The sequence below is a fragment of the Rhinatrema bivittatum genome, chromosome 4, assembly GCF_901001135.1.
Source record: "Rhinatrema bivittatum chromosome 4, aRhiBiv1.1, whole genome shotgun sequence".
NCBI classification, from domain to species: domain Eukaryota; kingdom Metazoa; phylum Chordata; class Amphibia; order Gymnophiona; family Rhinatrematidae; genus Rhinatrema; species Rhinatrema bivittatum.
Genome location: NC_042618.1, coordinates 411,441,215 through 411,465,504, shown reverse-complemented (window position 1 = coordinate 411,465,504; position 24,290 = coordinate 411,441,215). Strand labels below are relative to the sequence as shown.

General features: G+C 40.9%; 3 protein-coding genes across 8 annotated transcripts in view; 2 read left to right on the top strand and 1 right to left on the bottom strand.

Annotated features, from left to right (window-relative positions):
- The window catches only part of LOC115091191, a 70,935-nt gene extending 66,080 nt beyond the window's left edge, over nt 1-4,855 (bottom strand). The window contains exon 1 of one of the 2 annotated variants that reach the window (XM_029601210.1): nt 4,723-4,855. The gene's annotated coding sequence lies outside the window, so the exon portion shown is untranslated. The remainder of the gene's footprint in view (nt 1-4,722) is intronic. The other variant, XM_029601211.1, reaches the window with a different exon arrangement.
- Nucleotides 4,856-4,983: 128 nt separating this feature from the next.
- On the top strand, nt 4,984-13,338 carry LOC115091190. Its single transcript, XM_029601209.1, has 5 exons — nt 4,984-6,451; nt 7,235-7,620; nt 8,734-8,894; nt 11,183-11,315; nt 11,773-13,338. Exons 1-5 carry the CDS (start codon nt 6,169-6,171, stop codon nt 11,950-11,952), a joined length of 1,143 nt encoding a protein of 380 aa, XP_029457069.1. The 5' UTR covers nt 4,984-6,168; the 3' UTR covers nt 11,953-13,338.
- A 5,164-nt stretch (nt 13,339-18,502) lies between these two features.
- KLHDC8B (kelch domain containing 8B) overlaps nt 18,503-24,290 on the top strand; it is a 205,607-nt gene continuing 199,819 nt past the window's right edge. For all 5 annotated transcript variants that reach the window (XM_029601206.1, XM_029601201.1, XM_029601202.1 and 2 more), the window contains exon 1: nt 18,503-18,738. The gene's annotated coding sequence lies outside the window, so the exon portion shown is untranslated. The remainder of the gene's footprint in view (nt 18,739-24,290) is intronic.

The window sequence follows — 24,290 nt, the reverse complement described above, 5'->3', positions numbered from 1 at the left end:
AAAAACTGACAAGCCCCCCGCCCAGAACCCATGGATAAGGAAGTGTATTAAGTACCCTAGGCAAACCTTACAGCCTTGCACACACACCACCCCCTACACACACACACTCCCACACCCTTTACAGACACACACACCATTAAATTATGCATTTATAACAAATTTTACATGAAAAAGAACATTCATGAATAGTCTTCTAAGACAAAAAAATCACTTACAACATGCATATTATATTTACATGCACTCCTGTGGTGCCAATCAGAAAACTGCAAAAAAGATACTTGGAGCTCCTATGAAATTAGACTTTTTGTAATGCGTATTGGATGTGCACTTGGCCCTCAGAAAGCCATGAACAAACAGAATTACCCTTATAATATAATAAACCTCCCATACCAAAACAACCCTAACAACCTTATCAATGAAAAGGCAACACTGCATGTATTACACCAGGCCCTAGAACACCAATAAACGCTCTTATTAGGAAACCAGGCTGCTATAGATCCCTACACAGAAATTACATGCCAGCAAAATACCTCACCTTGGTCACATTGCAAAACACATTGCAGAGACCCTGACCAAATACAGAATAAAGAGATCAGAAAGTATAAACAGAAACGTGCTGAGAAGAACTGAACTGGAACCCACAGCAAGCCAGCCTCTATATGCAGAGCAACAATGGAAAAAGAGAAACATTACCATTCTTCATAAAACATTAAATAATAAAATCAAAAAATATAAAACAGTCATAATAGTAAAGTCATATTCATAAAAATAATATTTCAAATCAGTTAATGAATAGAATATAAAAAATTTCCCAGTTACCAAAAAAAATGTTAGAAATCCGATGAAAAAAAATCCAATTATAAAATGTTCTATTCCCCCCCCCCAAAAAAAAAAAAAATATTTCAAAAGAGCAGAATCATCAAATTACAACCAATAATTAACAACTAATAAGATTTAAGAATCAGCTCTCCATACCTGGGATCTGATTTCCATTCACCCTGAGATTTGTCGTGGATTGAGGGAGGTAGGGCTGCTACATTTTATCTTCTCTCTCACACACATGCACAGTAACACATTCATTCTCTCACACATTCCCTCTCTCTACAATACACAGGCTGCCTCTCCCTCACCCTCATAGATACATTGGGCCTGATTTTTAAAAGCATTTACTTGAGTAAAACTGGGCTTTATTCGAGTAAATGCACTTTACTCGAGTAAGTGGGTTTTTGAAAATTGCTACAATATATGCCATTGAATTGTCCATAGGATTTACTCACATAAATGCACTTTACGTGAGTAAATAGCGTTTGAAAATTGCTACAATAGTAGTTACATTTATGAGCATAACTCCTTTTGAAAATGACCCCCATTATGTTTGTGTGTGCCTGTGAGAGCCTGTATGTGACACACAGGCTCTCACATACACAAACACACAAGCTCTCATACAAACACATTCACAGGCACACAGGTTCTCACACAGAACCTCTTACAGTCACACACAGAAGCTCTTACACAGTCTCACACACACACATACCCACAGTCTCATACACAGGCACTCACTCTCATAGGGCCACACTCTCGCTCTCTCACCCACATTTTGGACCTCTTCTTCTGCCGCCGGCTTGGAGGAAACGCTGGTGGCACCCCAGGGCATCTTTTGCTGGCGGGGAGTAGGAACCCCGCCAGCATGTTACTTCGTGTAGCCGCAGGACCTTCCTGTACTCGCTCCTCCTCCCTTAGTATGCCACTGCGGCCCACTGATCTTCCTGCTTGGGGAGGGGAAGAAGCAGAAGCTGTGCGTGGGATTGCGCTTGCGTACAGCTTCCTCACCCCCCCCAAGTAGGAAGATCGATGGGCCGTACAGTAGCAGGCGAGGCCATGGGCCACCGGCAGAGCCTAAGCAGCCTGCGGCCTCGCCAGCTTAAGGCTTCCCCGGATGCACCGCTCCATGCAAATGCACAGAATGCACATCCAGTCACGCTGGGCCTGCTCACAGGCTCTCTCATTCAGGCCCATACACACAGGCTCTCACTCTAACAAGCAGGCTGCCATTCCCACATATGGAGGCTCTCACTCTCATACTCTATCACAACGCAGGCTCCAACTTCCATGCAAATGTGCTCCCTCACGCACGCACGCACACACACACACACACACACACACACACACACGGTCTCACTCCCATATAGTCTCTCAACACACGTACACACAGCTTCTCCATTCCTACATGTTCTCTCACATACACACACTCCCTGGCAGGCTCTGATTCATACCTCCCCTCCAGGCAGCCTCCCATTCACACCCCCACCCCACCCCACCCCACCCCAGGCTCCCATTCACACCAAACCCCCCTCCCCTAGGCAGACTCCCATTCACACCCCCCCCCCCAAACAAGCTCCCATTCACACACACAATCTAGGCAGGCTCCCATTCACTCACAAAACCCAGGCAGTCTCACCATCGGGAGCAGAAGAGAGAGAACGTTCTGTGGCTGCTGCTCCTCCTCGTGTGCCAGCTCCTGTGCTATTCAAAACTCTTGCAGCTAGCACTTCCTCTATGCTGATCTAGTGCATTGCAAAATAAGCATAGAGTATGTGATAGCTGCAAGCATTTTGAATTAAGTAGGGCCAGCACACGAGAAAGAGCACGAGAACGGGCTCTTTCCGGTTGGGTTTTTCTTTCCAGCTGCCGGTGGGGTAAGAGCCACCAGCAGGCCGCCTCTTCTTCGGTCGTCAGTGGGACAGGGTCCACCGGTGGCTTCCTGGGCTTGTCCGTGGGGGCCTGTAACAAGGCCTCTCTTCTCGGCTGCTGGGCTGGGGCAAAGAAGGTGCCCAACCATGGCTAGGCCACTGAGTCAGAGTAGTACCACGAATCACACATCAACCCTCGCGATCATATCTTTCAAAGTGCAGTCATGATCAAGTGAGATTTTTTGGTGACACTTCACATTTGTTGCAATATTTAGGTAGGGAGGGGGTGGCATTGGTAGAGCAATGTTTAAAGCGATGCATACGGATAGAAAACATCACTCTGTAGACTGAACACCGCCCTGCCTCACTGCAGCTAAAAGTTGGCGCTTTCTTCTGCAGCGTTCCTACTCTTAGCTGTTTAGAGGAGGCAATGGAGAAGGTACAAAGAAGGGCAACCAAAATGATAAAGGGGATGGAACAGCTCCCCTATGAGGAAAGGCTGAAGAGGTTAGGGCTGTTCAGCTTGGAGAAGAGACGGCTGAGGGGGGATATGATAGAGGTCTTTAAGATCATGAGAGGTCTTGAACGAGTAGATGTGAATCGGTTATTTACACTTTCCAATAATAGAAGGACTAGGGGGCATTCCATGAAGTTAGCAAGTAGCACATTTAAGACTAATCGGAGAAAATTCTTTTTCACTCAACGCACAATAAAGCTCTAGAATTTGTTGCCAGAGGATGTGGTTAGTGCAGTTAGTGTAGCTGGGTTCAAAAAAGGTTTGGATAAGTTCTTGGAGAAGTCCATTAATGGCTATTAATCAAATTTACTTAGGGAATAGCCACTGCTATTAATTGCATCAGTGGCATGGGATCTTCTTAGTGTTTGGGTAATTGCCAGGTTCTTGTGGCCTGGTTAGGCCTCTGTTGGAAACAGGATGCTGGGCTTGATGGACCCTTGGTCTGACCTAGCATGGCAATTTCTTATGTTCTTATTCCTGGGGGGAGGAGCACGTTTAGGTCCAGGGAGGAAGAGTAAAGCACGCAGGTAACATTTTCACACTTTAGCGTGCACTTGTCCAACAAAAATCTACCCAAAGAAAAAGCAGGTGCTAGCCAGTGCACAAACTTTCTATCCACACCAAGTTTTAAAGCGATAGTACACACATACTTTTGAAACTGTCGCTGAGCCCATGGGTAAAAGGTACGTGCAGTCTTTGACCCAATGTGGACAGTTTGTAAATGTTCTCCTTTAGGCTCTCACCCTCCCAATAAATGAGGTGCAAATTATAACTAGGATTGCATTAACATCACAAGATGCCACTGGATGTTTAACCTGAGAAGCAAAGTGGACTGATCCTCATTTACTATGAATTTCTCCTTGGACAGAAAGCCAGAGAAAAAGCCTTCCCTGGACCTCTCGATCTCTCTCTTCCTGATAGATCAGCTGCCAGGGCTGTGGGTGGAAACGTTGGTAGGACACTTGGCGCCAAGTCTGGCTAACAGGCTGCAGGAGCCTAGGCTGCCAATAGATGGCGCTGCGGAGGGAGGCCTGGCAGAGTTAAAGCTGCAGGACTCTCTGACCGTTGCTCCCATCCAGTGCTCCGCGATACCCGGAAGCTGGAAAGCGGAAGTGAGAAGCCGGGCAGTAACTCGGGTTTCTTTCTATCCGGAATTAATAATCCTTGTTAAAAAAAAAAAATACAAAGGATTAACTGTCGGAAGCAGAACGTATTCATCGAAAAAAAGGGCTTCTGAGAGGGGAGTAGTAATGCAGTGATCCGCGACATAGCGTCGTTTAGAGAAATAGTGATTATTGGGAATAATAATTTGTAAAAAGACGATAGCAGATTCCGGTAATAGCTCATAGCTCGTGCAGCCAGGAGAAGTCGTCGTAGCAGCATAGAAGCATGAAATGTTACTTTAGAAATAAGGAGTGGAACTATTATTTCTCTAAGTGAAAAATTAATGAAATAGCGTAGGCAACCAAACCTGTCGGGATCTTGCCCAAAGATATCCCTTCTCCCTCCCCCTACCTTCGGGTGGGTATGAACCGGGCAGTTCCTGTGCCGTTTTCTCTCACTCCCTCGACGACTCGAAGACCGCATTAAGGGCAGGGATAGCGAATAATTTCCTGTACCGAGTTCAGTGAAGAGGGATGGTCCTCGGGTGCTGAACTGCTCCACTATCTGAGCAGTTAGGTCGGGGGTAACACCCACCCCCCTCACTAAAAAAAAAAAAAAAAATCAAAATCCCAGATAAGCGCCTCCAGCAGCCTGTGCGATGCATGAGGATAGGTCTTCACTGTAGCAGAAAGTGTAAACAAACTGTCTCCATAGTGCTTCTGGCAAACTGCCCAGGCCTGCCTCCAGCAACACTAATGAGCTCTTGGGCACATTGGTCATTGGATGCACTTTTTTTTCTTTGATCTGGCATTATTTAACAAAATAATTTATAGGGATGCTTAACTGAGAAATAACAAGTAACACCAAAATCAATGTCCCTGGTGCTGTAGTGTTTTGCGGATGTTTTCTGCGCATTTTTGTTTGCTCACAGTAGGTAATGAAAAAATATTAAAGATTAGGTCTGCAATCTGAAATAATCATTTGTAGCTTGTTTACCCCTAATAGATTTTCTGGTGATGTATTGTTGGTTGCAAGTAGTAGAAACAACCTTAGCAATTCCTTTCACATGTGTGCAGTATCAGTCCATTGTTTTGTTCTGTATCAGCAACAGATTTTCAGGTATTTCCAGAGCAACTGTGTGGCATGAGCTGTAGGATTTCAGCACTATTCTCAAAATAACATAGTTAAGAATATTACTTTTAAATCAACACTGTCTAAAATTCCTCCTCCCCTTCCAGTTCCTCCTTCCTTCCAAATAAAAGTTCTGATTGTTCTAAAACCCCAATAACATATTACATTCATTGCCATTATGTATATTTTTATTGGCATTGAAAACTACACTTGTATTTTTTTAAATTAAAATATGAATGTGGCTTTTTGTTTCCCTAAAGCCTTGTCAAGGTGATGTGAGCCACAGATGTGGATACCAAGACCTCATTTCAGATCTAGCAAAGCATAAAAAAAAAACCCAAAGAGAAAAACTGATGCTTAGGAATAGTGCTATAGTTCTACACTTCCATTTACTTGTTCTGTCTCAAATGGTTAGGACTTTTCTGCAGTTTTTGTTGTTATAAATACATAAAACAATATCTGAGTTTTTAAAAAGTATTATTGTATGATGCAGCACAGCAATAAAGAATTTAAGTTTCTGATAGAGATGGGAGTAATTTCCTTAGGAATAATGCCATTAATAGCTTAGAGGAGACAAAAGCCCAGACAGCTTCCTGTCTTAGAGACCATGTCCTAGCACTCTTATGCCTGACTGAAACTAGAAAATTCAGTTTCATAAAAGAAAAACAGACAAAGGCATGAGAACTGCCTTAGCGTGTAAAGAGCTAGATTACAATTAGTACACAGATGGAGAAAGAAAAGAAGCAGAGAGATGTTGCAAGCAAATTGAAAAAAAAGAGGAAACATCACTTAGATGATGACCAAGGTGATAACTGTCAGGAGCTAAAGAGCATTGCACTGAACCAGCCAGGGCCTCAAGGGATCCTGCAAACAAAGAAAAGGAAGTTAATTTTACATTTAGATTTGAACAACACCATCCTTGTATCAGATGCGGTCACAAACCAAGGTCCTAGGTCAGCTTTAAATACTTACCTAAGCACTGTTACCTGGGGAAAGGTAAGCCAAACAGGTAAAAGAACAAGACTGTGGGTTTTTTCATGCTGTTCAGTGGTTATTGTTTCCTGCACATCTGGGCTGAACCCTGCCTTAATTTGATTTGCTAAAATAATCCCTACAGTTTCCTATTGGCCTAAGACAAGAAATCAATATAACTCATAAATATTGCCTGTCAGGTGCACAGTCTTCTGGATGGTGCATGAGATGATCTGTATATTTCTCTAAAACCCAGTGACCTTAGTTAACAATGGTTTCTCGTAGTGTTTTTCTCGTTAGCCTCCTCCAATTCTTTGGCTTTCCTCCATTCTAGAATTTGCTTCAGCTCTGCTTTTGTCAGGATGAAGCCGAAACCTGACTTTACAGCAATGGGTTCTTTCACCCTTAATTCCTATTTGGGCATTGCTGTAGCCCCATTCTAGTTGATAAGGACAAGAAATTGGCAGAGTTACACACTTATCTTCCCTATTTATGCATGCATTTGTTAATATACTGCACATTTTATTAGCATATTTGCCTGTTTGAACTTAGAAATTATGCAGGTTTTAAAAAGTAAGTGCACAAAACAAGAGAGGTGTTTGTGTAACCCATCTACATGTTTAAGTCTTTGTTTTTCACTGTTTTGCAAATATCCTGAATTAGAGAGTGCTTATGCTCATAAATTAACTTTTTAATGAAAAACTGGAAAGCGTGTGTATCAACCACTCAAGAAAGTAATCTACGCGGTATGTAAATTTTCATAAATCTGTACATTTTGTCAGCATGCAAAATAGTTTGAATTATAACTATTATGTTTCAGGTGAGTGGCAGTGGCTGACTGACTCCCTTTCACTCCTCCCACCTTGCCAAGGTGCAGTTAATTATTATTCACATTTTGGTCGTGATGTTGATTTCACTGACACAGTGGTGGGACAGCATTTCAAGGGTATTTACACTGATCATTTGAGGCTGCTGGAGTGGAGTGGTCAAGCAAATGAGGTGTTCACCACCACAGGAGAAGATGGGAAAGGATACCACTGGATCCTGCCATCCTTTTTCCATCTCCTAGAGAGCCTGCACCTGGAGGCACGACACTTCGCTGTGGTGTTACGAACATTTGGCACTGATCTGCCATCTGTTCTCCATTCCATCCACTGTGCATTGGAAGGACAGCACCCACAGTTCCCTCATCTTCATCTCATGCCGGTGAGTGTGTGTACTGTCAGTGGGCATCTGAGGGTCGAGTGGTAAACCTGCAAAAGGAAGGTCTCTGAGATTAAAGTAGCCCAAAATTGTATTGCTAGCAAATTCAGACAGCAGGTAAATTAGATCATAATTAAGATCCATCTTTCTAATTCTAATTTTTATTTCATTCCTAAGGACATACTAATGGTTAGAGTTTTTGGAAGCTCCTATGTAGTGTCCCGCACTATTAGGAATTTAAGCACATTCTGGCTTTTGCTGTGCGGACCCTGATTACAATCCATGCAGGTGTCAGACAATAGATATTGATAAGTAAATCAAAGATTCAGGAAGCAGTTAAAAAACAGGGAGTGTGCTTATAGTGAAGTGCACAGTGTAAAAAGGGAAAATATATGAAATAAAGCATATTAAGACAATAATAATAATATTTGTTTTGCATTACTGCTTTTAAGAAAGGAATTATTTTTAGCTTCAGAGCGAGCTAAAAGTTTCACACTGCCAGAGTAGGAGAATATGCATACAGAAAGGACGTGCGCACGTGCACCTGAGCTCATTTAATGATGTACATGAGAATATGAATTGGATTCAGGCTCTGCTTGTGCTGTGTATGTGCTATGAATAAGGCTGCGTGGGAAGCAGTACATTTATTAATGTCTTGAGAGAAAATAAACTGGAAATATTTTTTGCCAATTCACTTCGATTTCAGAGATGGAATGAGAATGTTGTCCTTTTGTGAAATGAGTGATCTAGTAAGCACTAGCAGCTGCTCACTCAAACAGCCTCAGCAAAGTTCATTTCTATTCTGTACTGCATTACCTCTGCACTGCTGCTGATTCTTGACTCTGTACTTGAGATCCTAGAAATATACATACAACACACATTTGCCATCAATGGCATGGCTTAATCAGATTGTTATGGTGGTGACAAAGAAGCTATATGGGTTTTTGCTACGAGAGGGCACAAAGATGGCATATTCATGTAGTTTGAGATAGTACAGGAAATCACAATGACATCTTTTGTCAGAAAGAATTAAGTTTACACTTCAGTGAGTTAGAAACATTTTAGAAAATGTTTCTTTGTCCATCTCTGTCACTCTGCTTTTCATATTGTTTCCAGCTGCCTGTAAACCTAAGTCCAGGCCGAATACGTTGCAGTAAACGAGAAGTAATGCTGAGTCGAGACTCTGAACTGGTTTCTACAAAAACAGATGCAAGAAATATTTATAGTTACTTCAACTCCATGGAGGGCATTGGGGGCTTCCAAGACCACTTTGACTGGTGAGATCCAGAAGCATGCTTTCTCTACTCAATGGATTGACAAGGGAGCTATGAGTTGAAACAAAAAACATACAAGTTTGTGTCAGAGTTATCAACATGGAGTATCTACTGCTATTAGTTGTTTGCACACACAGCGCTAAATTTACCATGATGGTTATGTGCCTGCCTTTCTGTCTCCTAGATTTAATATCCAGAGACACCATAATCAAGTTCTCCAGTTACAGAGGTCAATAGAGTGTACAAAGTAAATCCATTACAATAATTATGATAGATAAAATATTTGAAGCACATAGCTCAATAAAATCTTAAAACAGAGTATGGATAGATTCATCTGAGACATATGCAGACTGCACTGTTTTTCAAACATCCCCTACAGAATCCATATAAGATTTATATTTTCTGCTTGTAACTGGTTGCATAATTATAAGAGGAAAAAGTCAAGAGAGAGGCTGTGTGAATAGGAAGGAAACTATGATTTGAATATTGTTTTATGCTATTATTGTACACCATATTGATGTTCTTTAATGATTTTGTAGTTAATCAAGAAATAAAGTATATAAGACTGCAGTTGAACAGCAACATAGTAAGTTGGGTAGAATAGAGAACAAAAGGCTATCATGTTCAACTTTCATTAGGTGTCTCTCTAAGCTCTGTGCCGGTGATTGCAGAGAAATCCTGGCCCCAAATGCAGTCTGCTTGGATAAGTACCCTAAGACCTAAGCACATTATCATACCGACTGGTCTTTTTGTTTTTCCCAAACTCTCTCTGTCTCCTCTTGAACGTGTCCATAGGATCAGTTCAGTGGCTCATCCAGGAGACCCAGTTTTGATTCCCGAGCCCAGTTTCTGCTTCTTGGGCTGGCCAGGGCTTAAAATGCTGTGGAGGTAGCAATCACAGCTCCTGGGAGGGAGCAACTCCCTGCCATCGCATAATATTGATACCTAGAACATAAGAACATAAGGCTTGCCATACTGGGTCAGATCAAGGGTCCATCAAGCCCAGAATCCTATTTCCAACAGTGGCCTAGCCAGGTCACAAATACCTGACAGGATCCCAAGGGGTAGATAGTTTACAAGCTGCTTATCCCAAGAATAAGCAGTGGATTTCTGCAACACTACCTTAATAATTGTTAATGGACTTTTCCTTCAGGAACTTGTCCAAAACTATTTTTTAAATGCAGCTATATTAATAGCTTTCACCACATCCTCTGTCAGCGAATTCCATAGCTTAATTATGCGTTGAGTAAAAAAATATTTTCTCTTAATAGTTTTAAATGAATTACACAGTAACTTCATTGTGTGTCCCCTGATCTTTGTACTTTTCGAAAGAGTAAAATAATTGATTAACATTTACTCGTTCATTCCACTCATTATTTTATAGACCTCTATCATGTCTCTCCTCAGCCATCTCTTCTCCAAGCTGAAGAGTCCTAACCTCTTTAGCCTTTCTTCATAGGGGAATTGTTCCATCCACTTTAATCATCTTGGTTGCCCTTCTCTGAACCTTTTCTAATTCTGCTATATCTTTTTTGAGATGTGGTGACCAGAACTGAACACAATACTGGTAGATTCAGGGTACACATATATACCATGTTCCAGAGACAGAAGCAATGGAGGAAGAAACACCAGATAGCCAAAATTGAAGGCTCATAGCATTAGTAGGAGCTGATTCTGATGGAGCAGAAGGAAGCTGCAGGTCACATAATAAACAAACATGCCCATTGATAAAGCCATGATAGCATCTCTGGAAGAGTATTTCATAATTTTATCACTCCTCTGACTGGAGATGATGAAACCTCAGAAGTCATATTCTTGGTCTCATAGTTGTTCTAGCAGTAGATAGTTTCTTTGAAGATTCATGTGTATCCTTTAATGTATTTATACAGTGTAATCCAGTCTTCTTCTGAAGTTATGCAAAGAGTCCAAGACTGGCAATGAGTCTCATAGGACATCCCTCCTTTTTAACTTGCTGTTGTTTGGGCCTTTCCTACTTTTGAGACCCTCCTTGAAGCACTGGATCCATAACTTGATCTCATACTCGATGTGAGACATCTGAAAAAAGGCTTGAGTACTACATCACCTTCTGGATTATTTTCTATTAGGCCAATACAAAAATCCAGTTTTCTCCAAAACTAATGTGGCTTCTAAAACTCTGCAATATAATATCTCTTACATTTTTTATAGCTTTTGAGTGATTTCTCTGTCCTGTAGATTGACCTCCCTACTAAAAATTGAACTAAACGTTTGCTTTACTGCTAGCTAATAATTTTCCTTCATCCATATTACAGGTGGGCTAGAAATCAGTTTACTAGTAAGGGAGGGAAGCCATTTTGGATTGATCCAGAGGACTCCAGTGTTCAACATATCTTCATAGATGACAACATTCGTATGGATGATGATTATAACATCATCCTTCCCCAGGTACTTTTAAGAATAACAATGTCAATACTGCATTATTCTAAAGATTAGTATTTTGCTGTATCCAGTACTCTGAGGATATTTGCAATTATTCAATACTCTGATACTAGCATATTCTTCCTAAAGCCATTTATGCTTCACTAATCTTAAAATAAAACTGTGGATTAAGGTATCCTCTGAAGGATGTTAAGAAGGAAAAGGTCCATCTTTCGAGTTTGTAGTAATTGGAATTGCATCAGTTTCCATGTTCCTGATGGCACCACAGACCTGTAACTGAATAATGGGACTGATTAACAGGATGGAGGCAGAAACTGCTTCATTGATGACAGAGAACAGGGACAGATCAGCTGTTCTAAAATTGTTTGTCTTCCTATCCAAGAGTAGACAAGGGACAGAAATGTAACATTCTGTTGCATGAAGTGAATCACGTCATCTTGTCTTATTTGTTGATTTACTGCAGGTGTTTCTGAAGACAGCAGACAGCCAGATTCGCACTGCTTCTACCTCCGAATTGTATGATATTTGTCTAGTCCAGACCAACCTGCTGAGGGCCATTGCAGAGAAAAACTATTTTCTAGACTGTGTGAGAGACTGCGAGGAAAATTATGAACGTTATGTCACTAGTTCTGAGATGGAGTAACCTAATAGCAAGGCGAAAGCATTGGGTTAAATGAATTTAGTCCATTTCCTTCTCCAGTTAAACCAGCTTTCATAACAGAAGTTTGTATGTGGCTTCCAATATTTCCTTGTTTACCTGTCTTGCCCAAATACAGTAGTAACTACCTGTGACCAATAGATCCATCGAGAGCCACATCACTATTGTTCTTTGGCTGACCACTAGGTTTAATTGGCTTCAGTCTTCCTTCCATGGGTTCTCAGCCCAAGCTAGAGTGAGGAGCAGGCACCTGAGCTAAGAATCAAGCCTATATCCTTCCAGTGGTGAGCATTGGGTTAAATGGGTTATCATGCTGCTCTTCTCAAGGTTTTTTTTTAATATATAAGCAAGAGTTCCAGGGGCCTACTCTGCTTAGCATCAGATGCATCAGTAGGGATTTCCCCCTTCCTTTACCATGGTTTGCTGAAAACTGATTATTAACACTCCTTCAATTCTTTGACAAGCTATATGTGATTTCCTTATTTAGGAGTTACAGAGCCCAATGCTAATGCTTTTTCCTGCTATGTGAAGCTGCAGTTAAGGTGAATGCCACCGGGGGCATCTGTCTTGTATAAACAAGTCTACAGTTGTAATGCTGATGGAATAGTGCTTTTTCCCTATTAATCTCCTAGGAATAAGGCAAAGCTATATTCTAACTTTCAAAAGCACATCCTTAGCCGGAGGATAGCACTGCCTATGTTGGCTGGCAGTCTCCACTGGTACTGTATCACTGATGCAGTGTGGCACTTTCTAGAACAATAGCTTTGGCACATGTGCATGTCTACGTTCTGAGACTACTTCCAAACTCCACACCATCATGCTGGGAGAAGATCATTCCACACTGAAACTTAACTTTTTCTGGGCCCGGAATGAAAATTTGACAGTGATGGTCTTTATAGCCCAGAATATTGGGGTGAGTGGCCTTCGCAAATAGGCCTCTTCCAATATGTCTTCTGAGTACAAGGAGAAGTTTGCTGTTGCTTGGCTTGCATGAAAGTAGTACACAAAGAGGGCTACCTTACAGTTGCCTCAGATTCTTTATTTAAATATCTATTTTAATACACATCAAAACACAGAAACATAACTGGTTGATGGGACTTAAAAAAAAACCCTATATAAACTCAGATTACAAAAATATCAGAATTCTTATACAGAAAAATGTACCAGAAATATCTCATAACAAATATATTCTGATACAATAAAGTAAAATAAAACAGAACAAATTAAAAGGAAGGAGGACCCTAAAAACATACAATTTGAAATTGCTGTAATATTAAGGAAGAGACTTTTTCTATGCCCAGTACCTCCCCCAGATCTGTTTGTATTTCTCCTTCTTATCTTTAAGTAAAGAGGAAAGCTGCTTCCATCACAGATTCTTTTTTTAATGTACATCCATTACTACATTTCTTGATGTCAGAAAAATTGAATTCATTTATCCACTGAATCCAGTGCAAAGCCTGTGCCATATGGCGTATTCCAGAGAGAGTGAATCCCTATACCTCGGACCCTAGAAGTAGAGCCCAAGGATGTTCATGAGAATGTTCCAGAAGAGATTCCATCTTCCAGTAAAGTTGTGTGATTGTGTGCTGAACTCATAGCAGAGTGAGTGGTTGCAGAGCACCCTAAGTAGCTCACTCTAGTTCCTGGGAGGACTATGAAGTACAACTGCCCAGCATCATCAGTTTGGAAGGAGACACAATTGCTGATCTGTACCACTTCTGTAAAACTGGACCTGTGAGTATGAATGGGACACCCCTCCTTGTTACCTTGAGACATACAAGATCCAGCAATTTGTGCCCTGTGAGAAGGGGCCACATTTGTTAGACAATGAGTCAGAAGAGCATTTCCTGGAGAAGTTGCATGCTTTAAAATCCCAGAGTGGCTTATCTGAAAATAGAGTAAGATATTCAATAATTTGTCTAGTCCATTATGAAAGCAGGATTACAAAATGCTCTTAAGTTAAAGTTATACTAGTAAGTAGTCTTTTTAATAGAAAGGAAGGAGAAATATCTTTCACACTTTGAAGGCTGGGAGCAGCAGCATGCTGAATAATCCTTAAATGTATCCCTGAGCTGATTGGAAGGAAATAATCTGAAATCTCTGATTTCTACGGGATGTGTAAAACCTATACATCTGATTTGCTGCGCATACAAGCTGAGAATTATCCCACTTATTGCTCTTGTGAAAAAGGACTTGTAAATACCTATCTGTGCCTGTTTTGGAATTGCAGCTTTGAAGTTGTACAGACTTATTCTTGAGTTTTGGCTGAGGAGAAACCTGCTTTTATAGAGCGGATTGGTCACTTCTTCTATGAGTTGGAGTTCTCCTGCAGGTCCGTTACATCATCTGCTCAACCATCTTAAAAAAAAGAACCCTCATCCTAATTGAGGTAACCCACTGATACAGGGGTTAAACCAAATTTCTAGAAGTAGGATCAAGAGGATATTCAAGGACTAAGGAGTTCCTAGTCATTAAAGTCATCTTGTGTTAGTAGATCATTGTTGCAGCAGAGCTTGGCAAGTGACAGTATTATCCTGAAATGAAAAAGATTATTACTAAAATGCATTCACATAGTGAAGACCTTTCTGGTTGTCAGAACCAATGCAGGGCCCTTGCTTAATGATGTCTTGCTCAGGAGGAGCTCTGGACAAGATTAGTGTTATAGTAGGATAGGCTCGAATTGAGATACACCAGCACAAGTGACTTATCATTATAGCTTTTAGTTTTAAACTACACTAATATTATTTGTGACACTGTACAAGGTCAACATACATCAATTAAAAATAGATAACAGTCGGTTACCACAAGCCATACAGGTAGAAGAGAGCTGTGCCCTGAGAATCTGAGGAATCCTGGAACAGGAGATTTTTGCAGGTTCAGACCCTGAGGCACAGTAAAACTCTTTGAAAAGGAAAGAAAGAAGGCAAAGATTGTACTCTTAAAGTCCCAGGGAAGCTGCCGGTCAGATTAAGCTCATTTGGAAGATCAATATAAAGATTCAGCATAGAATACAGTATTGATTCTGCTCCCAAGTTGGCAGGTGGATGCTGCAGATAGGGTGGGAATCATGGTCATCGCTCAAGAATGAAACTTGATGGTCAGATCCAGGGACTCTAATTTCAGGGTTGCTAAAAATTCCCTAGTGCATGGCCCCTGTCACAGCAATGACCAGACTAGATATTTTGGGGGCTAGGGCTGGAAGAAATATAAACTAGAGGAAACATTTCTGGGTAGTTGCGAATGAAGGTTCATGGTGCCAGGATACAATTTCTGGTTCTGACTGAGCTGGAGACTCAAAGGAGCAGGAGGAAACTGTTCAGTCAAAAAAAAGAATATAGCAGTGATCAAGTTAGGAGTGGGGTGGGGTGCACTGACAGTGTAAGAGGGGACAGGAGGTAGGTACTTGGGTATATTGGTAGGTTTGTTGAGAAGCAGGGCTGAGAATAGGATTAATGTGCATTTATCGAACAGAAAGTGTGCGATGAAGATAAGACAATATTAGAAGACATTTTACAATCCAATAAGTTACAGTTTTTCTGATATGTTGATAAATGATCAGTATTTTTCTAGAATTCAAAACATTGCTCATCTTTGTTGCTGACCAGGTTTTTAAATTAATTTGTCTGGTTGGGAGAGCCCAAATTCTAGCAGATATGTGAGCTGCAGTCAATGAAACTTGGTCTGATGGAGGAGCAGAGATCAATAGTGAAACGCTAGAAAGATCACAGGGGCAGAAAAGTGAAGGGCCAAGCTGGCTGATAAATGAAGAGTGAGGTAAACTGGCAGATTCATCTCTTCCTAATTTTGGGATTGAGGAGGGGAAAAGATCCTTATTTGTTTCTGTCCTGCATGCAATACTTTCTTACATCTTAGCAAAAACATTCTTGTGGCTTTGAGTGTAAAAGGGTGTGTGCATTGACAGATCGTGTGATACACTGCCAGCATGCGGGAAAGCTGCTGTCCCGGCCCTTGTTAAGCCTTGAGAAAATGGTAAAAGTATTATTTTCATCCATAAGGTATAAAATTCCTTCTCAGAGTTAGTTTTTGGTACCCAGTCAGATATTTGGTACTGTTCTGATCTTGACAGAGTTTGCTTGAGCTTTTCCACCAGGGTACTCTAGGTTGCCCTTTTAATGAGCAACCTGTGTATCAGGTTTTATTCAGTCTGCTAAAACTGGCTGAACCAGTTTCTGGAGGGGACAGGTCAATTAACATTTATTAAGCAGGCAGGCCTGGGGATCGCCACATCCTGCCTCTGGGAATGGGCGATAGGGAAGGGCTCTTCCAGTACGATTGGCCAGTGCTGGTGAAAGAGTGCTGGTGAAAGAATGCTGGGCTTGATGGACCTTTGGTCTGACCCACCAGGGCAATTTTTATGGTTTTAACTGTTTTGAATAAAAGACCAAGCTCCTGACACTCCCAAATGTCTGCTTGGCATGCACCAGTGAGAAAATCCTGATCTATTTAACCAATCCTGATCTTCTTTAACCAACACAAAACTAAATTATAAATTGACACAAACTCTTATCCACTGGAATTAGACCATAAAGTTTTTTAATGGAGAAGAGAACATGGGTCTTATTTAAAGGATACACCAGAGGGCGCCACAATGTTAAAAATAGTGGATGAACAACAACTGGAATTCATAACAAAGAAATCATGGGTCTTGTGGAGAAGCTTCAATGTGACTTTCCTATCTTGCTTTTAGTCTGCTCAAAACACCTGCTCAGTCCCCAGGTTCATTACCTCTTCTTTGCCATCTGCTTTCTGCATCTTAATCTCCAGTTTAATGAAGGAAAGAGGGTTTCTTTTTTTTTCTTTGAAAGAACTAAATTTATACAAGAATGAAAATCTTTATTCGGAAACATGAACCATCATTATAGAAGACACAAAGTAAGATATAAATTAATTTTATTCAGAGTCACTGCATGAGTTGTAATATCAACACACACATTGTGGGCACAGATTTGTAACAATATTATGTTATACTAACTCGAGCTTCACAGCTAAGTATCTGGAATATTTCTCACTCTAAGGTAACACATTCTGTTGTATATTTATAGTCACCAACTCCAGAAGTTTTAGGTGAATAAGAAGAAAAAGCACGTGGGTGAAGCACCCCCCTCTGGCGTGAGGTAGTGATGGCTTCTCTATCCTCCTTATTTGGTCATCACAGTTTTAGGACAAGGCTTTCCAATAGCCAGTTGGGTTTCTAGGATATCCGCAGTGACTGCGTGAGATAAATCCTGAAAACCCAACCGCCTGGGGGTGCTTCCTGGGACAGATTTGGGAAGCCCTGCAAGAAGAGATATAGCTGACCTCTGACCTGGCTGCCCCAATCCTTCAGCCATAACTTGGCTTAAGCGTGTGAAGGGAAATCTTTCAGTTCAACAAGATTTCCTAATGCTCTAAATGAAGTGGAACCTCAGAAATTCAGCTCCCCCTTCCCCTACATATACACGAAAGACACTGCATACTCTTTCACAAGACATGTTTATTGTTACCTGTATACACACACATATGGTATGCATTCATATAGGAAAAAACAGAAGTCGTATCAGAGAGAAACAGAAAGCTATGTACTGCTATACGGTGTCATTACGTTGTTACAGTATTTATAGTGCACACACTGACAGTATATTGAGACTAAGCATTTAGTAGTGTGATAGCTAGGGAAAAACAACCAGTTCAAAGAGATTTTTTAGCGTATAAGGGTCTAATTACTACAAATATGCACTTCTTTCTGAGTCTGGAACAGACAAGCATATCTTTCTTTGTTTTGTGTACTGTAGCTCAGGCTAGCAGTACAGTACAGTACAGCAGTGCTGATATGAGTATCAGCAGGCTATATACACCTGCAGTGAAATATAACATCATCTGCATTTTCCCATATATGTCATCCATTTACATCAGTGAAAAGATGTGGATAATTATTGTTTTAATATAGCACTTAAGAGGTTTTTAATGAGCTCATAAGTCATTAAAAATCTTAATCTAGCCACAACATTGTCTTTGGCTTATGCAGCCATGCCTTCTCCAGCAATAGCAAACCCTTGGGGCAATTGCACCTCTGCTCTCCTTGGACTGGCCACTCAGAAACTTCCCCAGTAGATTAGAGAAGGAGACTTCTTCAAACATAGGAGGAATCTGAAGTGGACTCTGAAAAAAAATGTCCCACTCAGCTTTCTGGGGTGGTAACAGTGCTGGATCCAGAAAATCTGCTGGGGCATGCAACACTTTCGAGAGTGACAGTGTAACATCAATTGCAAGAATGCACCATTCCCACCACAAAGCAATTTGCACTGTATTCAGAATAACCAAAGGGCACAGCTTCCAGACTGCAGGTGTACTGGAAAGACTGAGAGAGCATTTCTGTTATTGCCGCTGTTCATCTAATGGAAGGTCCAGGAATACGAAGGGTTAATCCAATGGGAGATTTTCCCCACCTCTCATTCTGAGACTGAGCCAGCCAGGAAGCAGGAATGGTGAAGAGAGAAGAGCAGGGGGGGGGGGGAGGAGGAGGGAGCAGGAGCTGTACAAGTCACTCTATAGGAAACAAGAAGAGGCAGAGCATCTTAGAAGCTTCTGCTTGCTCATCACTCTCTTGAAATATGTATTTGTAAACCTGACAATCCAGAGGAGCAGGAAGGAAATTGCGGGTGCTCCAGACTCTCCGAAAGGTTGGGGGAGGAATCTTGGTTCCCTTTGGAAAGAAGTTGTCATCTCCCCAGACCAAGACCGAAAAGTACTGGAGAGAGACCGACCTTCAAGGTGAGTCTTCCCTCACTGGGACGAGATGCGGGGTTCTTTGCTTTGACTTTGGGGACATGGGGAAGTAATTGAAATAGGAATGGGGGAACTTCCAGGGCTGCTGCTGCTTCTATGGGCTGTTTGGTTTCCTGCATGCTGCTTCCCAAGCACAAGGGAAGTTTGCGGTGTGTAAATGAGAAGAGAGAACAGTTTCATTTTCCAAACACTTTATAAAGAAAAAGGTTGTTTTGCCATACATTCAAAATCTTGTTGGTTGATGGGAAGTGAGCTAGGATTTCAATGTTTTAAGAAAGGAAGTTTGCACTCTAGAATGCATTTTAATAGATTTGAGAGACTACGCATGGGGGTGCAACCTTGGCTTTATCTTTCTGCTGCAGATTTGTACATATCTTAGAGAAACTCTCTTGGATGCTGGAGAGCTTGAGCCATGAGCTTTTGCCAGAGACGAATGCTTTACAGGGGATAGTTTTCAGGGCTGCATTTGCCTGGTCTCAAACACACAGCTGTTTTTGGCTCAGAAATCTGTAATGCTCTATTCTGGGCTGTCACTTTTTTGACTTTCACCCCTGAGTACAGCTAAGTTTAAAACCTTATAAGAGTTAATATTTGTGTTTATAATATATGTGTCAATGAATAATTTGCTTGGCTCTCATTTAAATTTCTCCTTGTGAGAAATGTCCGAGCCAAGCAAATGGTATGGGGAGAGTGAATGGAGTAGCCATGCAGCTCCCTGCCGAGGACAGGTAGGGGAAGTGCTGTCCCTAGAGTGGAAGAAAATATACGAGTAGCAGAAAGATGAAAAGTTCTCACATATAGAAAAGGGGAGAACAAGAGCAGTTGTCTGAGAATTCAACCTGGATTGGGTCCTGCCAGGGGAATTAAACCTTGGATAAAACAGCATGCAGGACCCTAGAGTACATTAAAATTCACAATCCTTGATCACTATACTTGTGCTCATCTGTACAAGTGGCATCACACGACCCGATTGGTCCCTAGTGGCTATGCTGTCATATGGACCAATCGGCATTTGTGGCACAGCTGTTCACAAGTGTTCAGGGAAAATTGCAGGGCAGCAGCTGGAAGAATTAAAAGAAAAAATCCTTATACCTTAACAAAACTTCATAAGTAGGCTACTTACTGTGTCTACTTTTGAAACATTACATAGAGCTTAGAGCGCAAAGGTTGATGGCAAGGACTGACTGGGCTTTTGCTTTTTAACACCCCTGGCTACCCTGCAAGTTCTAGGTGGCTCCAACTGTTTTTTTTAGTTATTCTTGAGCAGTTTGTGGTCATGTGTTACTTTTAGAAAAGTCCTTGGATTCTGTGTGTTTCACCCTAAGAAAACTCTCCATAATTCAGAATTAGCTGGATCAGAACTGAAATAATAAAAACAAAAAAAGCATTCTACACAACAAAAATCATGAGCGCAAATGGTAACCCTAGAATATTATTCTCAATTGTGAAAGACTTAACAACAGTACGAAACACTCCGCCACCTACTGCTTCTGATGACCTATGCAATAAAACTGATAAATTTTTTAGAAAGAAAACAGAAGACATCTCTTCTGAATTTGACTCACTACCCATTCCGAAAACAACACTCCCTCAATTGGCATCTTCCCTCTCAGAATTCTCTCCAATCAATGATAACACCATTATTAACATACTGACAAAATCAAAACCTTCAAAAAGCCTGTTCAATCCTTGTTCTGGATTCCTACTTAGAAACATGAAAGATTATATTGCTCCATCCATTTCTAACATAGTAAACACATCCCTATCTCAAGGCCTGTTTCCAGACTCTCTCAAAAAAACATCAGTTTTACCCGTTCCCAAGAAGAAAAACCACGATTCCTCAGACCTAGCCAATTACTGGCCAATTGCTACGTTACCTTCTATAGCTAAAATCATGGACTCAGTTGTACTGCATCAAGTTTCTGAATATATAGATGACAACAACATTCTACACAATAACCAGCATGGTTTTAGGAAAGGACATAGTTCAGAATCTCTACTCATCTCATCATTTGACACCATCATCAGAGGTTTTGACTCCAATACGAATTACATACTTGTGTTAATTGATATATCTGCAGCATTTGACACTTTAAATCATGATATTTTAATCTCCAACCTATCTCAGATTGGCATTAATGGGACAGCTCTACAATGGTTCTCGTCATTCATCGCAAACCGCCCACAAAGAATTACAATGGGTAAATCCATATCTGACTGGTACACTACAAAAACAGGCGTACCGCAAGGATCAGCACTTTCAGCCCTATTATTCAACATATACCTTTTACCCCTATGCCATCTCTTAGCTGAACTCAACTTAAATTTTAAAATCTACGCGGACGACATACAGTTTACTGTCGCTTTTGCTGAGTCAAGGTCCAAAACTTTCTCTCTATTACAACTCTTCTAACAACAATAAAAATATGGTTATCTTATAACAGGCTAAAACTAAACACCACTCAAACTGAGTTAATCTATTTATCAATGGTACCGGACTCAAAACATCAGCCGCCTCAAACCTTCACATTTGAGAACCAGCACATATCTATAAAATCCCATGCAAAGAATTTAGGTGTGATCATTGACGCTAGATTATCAATGACTGACAACATATCAGAAATAGTAAAAAAAAAATCTTTCTTTAAAATACATATGTTAAAAAAACTCAAGCTGTTACTACTACCCTACGACTTTCGTTTAGTTACACAAGCTCCAATTCTCACAACCCTAGACTAATGCAATTCCTTATATCTTGGACTACCTCTAGCTACGTTACAACCATTACAACTCATCCAAAACGCCACAGCACGAATGTTATGTAACGTACCACGCAAAGAACACATTACACCCATATTACAGCATCTACATTGGCTTCCAATACCGTACCGCACAACATATAAAATTCTGTCTATCATTCACAATTTACTATATAACTCCAACTCAAGCTGGTTGTGTTCATTACTCAGAATATACAGACCCACCAGACAGCTCCGCTCCTTAGATAAATGCATACTGGAAATTCCCTCAATAAGAACTGTTAGCATTAACCCGAAAACGAACTTTTTCAGTTGCTGGTCCGACTCTATGGAACTCACTCCCAGAATATATCTGTTTAACAGCAAATCGTACAGAATTTTAAAAAAATGCTAAAAACTACCTTTTCACACGTGCTTACAACATACAATAACAAACTTTCTATGCTGAACCTTACATTGCTTGCATGAATTAATAATTTTAATGTAAATGTGATGTATTTTAATGATGTATGTTACGATACTGTGTATGTTTTATTGTAAACCGCCTAGACGGATAGACTCCTACCCCATGGTGCGGTATATAAAAACTTTTAAATAAATAAATAAAATAAATTCAAGCTAACATGAGTCCTTCAAGCTAGGCAGGTCTCAGCTACCAGAATGAAAGGAATGATCCTGCCTCTTATACCTCCTCCATTTCCATTCTTGTATGAGTGATTGGGGGGCTGTATATGTGAAGGTATAGCAGGACATCATCTCTGGTAAGACCCATTGTAATTGCCAAATCCAGGCCCTGAAACCTCGCCAGCAAAGAGAGAGCCACAGTACTGAAATCTCATCAGGAAAAGTAAGTACACAGAAGAAAACATACTTGGGGGACATAGCAGCACACATAAAATATTGTTGAATTAAACCAGGGTTTTGAAATTTGTGAGTAATAAAGCTGGTCATCAAGACTTCAATTTATTTGTTGGTATCTGAAATGATATAGGAGGTGCAAAGATTAGTGTGAAAATAGACATAGTGAAAGTAGGCAAAGCCATGAGACTGCACTGGATGCACTCTAGGATATTAAGGGGGCTTAAGGTGCTGGCAAGTCAGCTGAAGAACCTATTCAATAGACCTTTGGAGAAGGGTATGGTCCCATGGGACTAGACAGGGCGGATGTTGACTCCTCCATAAAAGTGATAGGAGGAGGATGGAAATTACAGAGTATCATAGTAATGACAACAGATAAAGACCAAATGGCCCATTGAGTCTGCCCAACAATTTGCTTATGATAGCAACTACCATTCCAGATAGGTTACTCCCATGAGTTCTGTTAAGGATAGTAACTGCCATTCCGTGCAGGTTACTCCCATGCGTTCTGTTAAGGGTAATAACTGCCATTCCGTGCAGGTTACTCCCATGCGTTCTGTTTAGGGTAGTAACTGCCATTCTGTGCAGGTTACTCATGCATTCCGTTAAGAGTAGTACAAGCCCATTAGTCTGACTTTTGTGGTGCAAACATTAATGAGAGTCTCTTCTGAAGGAAAGGATAATGGAGCATCTTGAAACTGGTAGGGTGCAGGATTCAAGGCTGCATGGATTTACTAGAGGGAAATTGTGTAAGATGAATCTGATCAATTTTTTCAATCGCATGACTAGATGGGCAAGCACTGAATGTGGTATATTTAGATTTCAGCAAAGCTTTTAATATCGTCCTGCACAGGAGGCTCATAAATAAACTCTGTAGCTTGGAGGTGTGACCCATGGTGGTGGATTTGATTAGAAACTGGTTGAGGGATAGAAGACACAGCATGATGGTAGATGGCATTCACTCTGAAGAAAGGACGGTGATGAGTGAAGTACCTCAAGGATCAGTCCTAGGGCTGGTTCTGTTCAATATCTTTGTGAGTGATATTGCAAAGGGATTAGGAGGAAAGGTTTTTACTGCTTTTCTGTGCACTTTTCCGGTGCCCGAAGAAATTAGCGCCTACCTTTGGGTAGGCACTAATTTCTGAAAGCAAAATGTGCGGCTTGGTTGCACATTTTGTTTTCTGAATCGCGCAGGAATACCTAATAGGGCCATCAACATGCCATTTGCATGTTGAAGGCGCTATTAGGTTCAGGGGGTTGGACGCACGTTTTCGGCCCCTTACTGAATAAGGGGTAAGGGAAAACGCGCGTCCAATGGCGGGTTAACAGTGCGCTCCAACGGAGCGCACTGTACTGTACTGTATCGGCCCAAAGGTATCGGCCCGAAGGTGAGGTTTTTTACTAGCCTACATGGGAATTAAATACCTCACCTTGGTCATACATGCAAGATCACTCTTCTCCAAGTACAGAAAGACCAAAAATTACAAATATGGAGACAGAAACTGGAATGAAACCTAAAAAAGCCACTCTGCATGCAGTACAAAACTGGAGAAATGGAAACAGAAATATAGCACCTAACATACTCCCAGGATCTGCAATAATGCACACAAACTAATTCACACAAAGTTACACCTGTGTTATGCCATGCATTCAAATGGAACAACCCTACTTATAAAAAGGCAACACTACAAATATTAAACCAGGCCCTAAACACCAATACATCTCCCATTAGGAAAACAGAAAAAACCAAGCTGTTATAGATTCCACACAGAAATAATTGTAAAACTATATGAATAAATACTCTTAAAAATTATTACAAATTCTTCAAATACCAATAAAATGTTTCAAAACAGCAGACACATCTCATAATACCCAATAATTAAAATGGCAGTCAATCAAGAAAAATGAACTTAAAAAGCC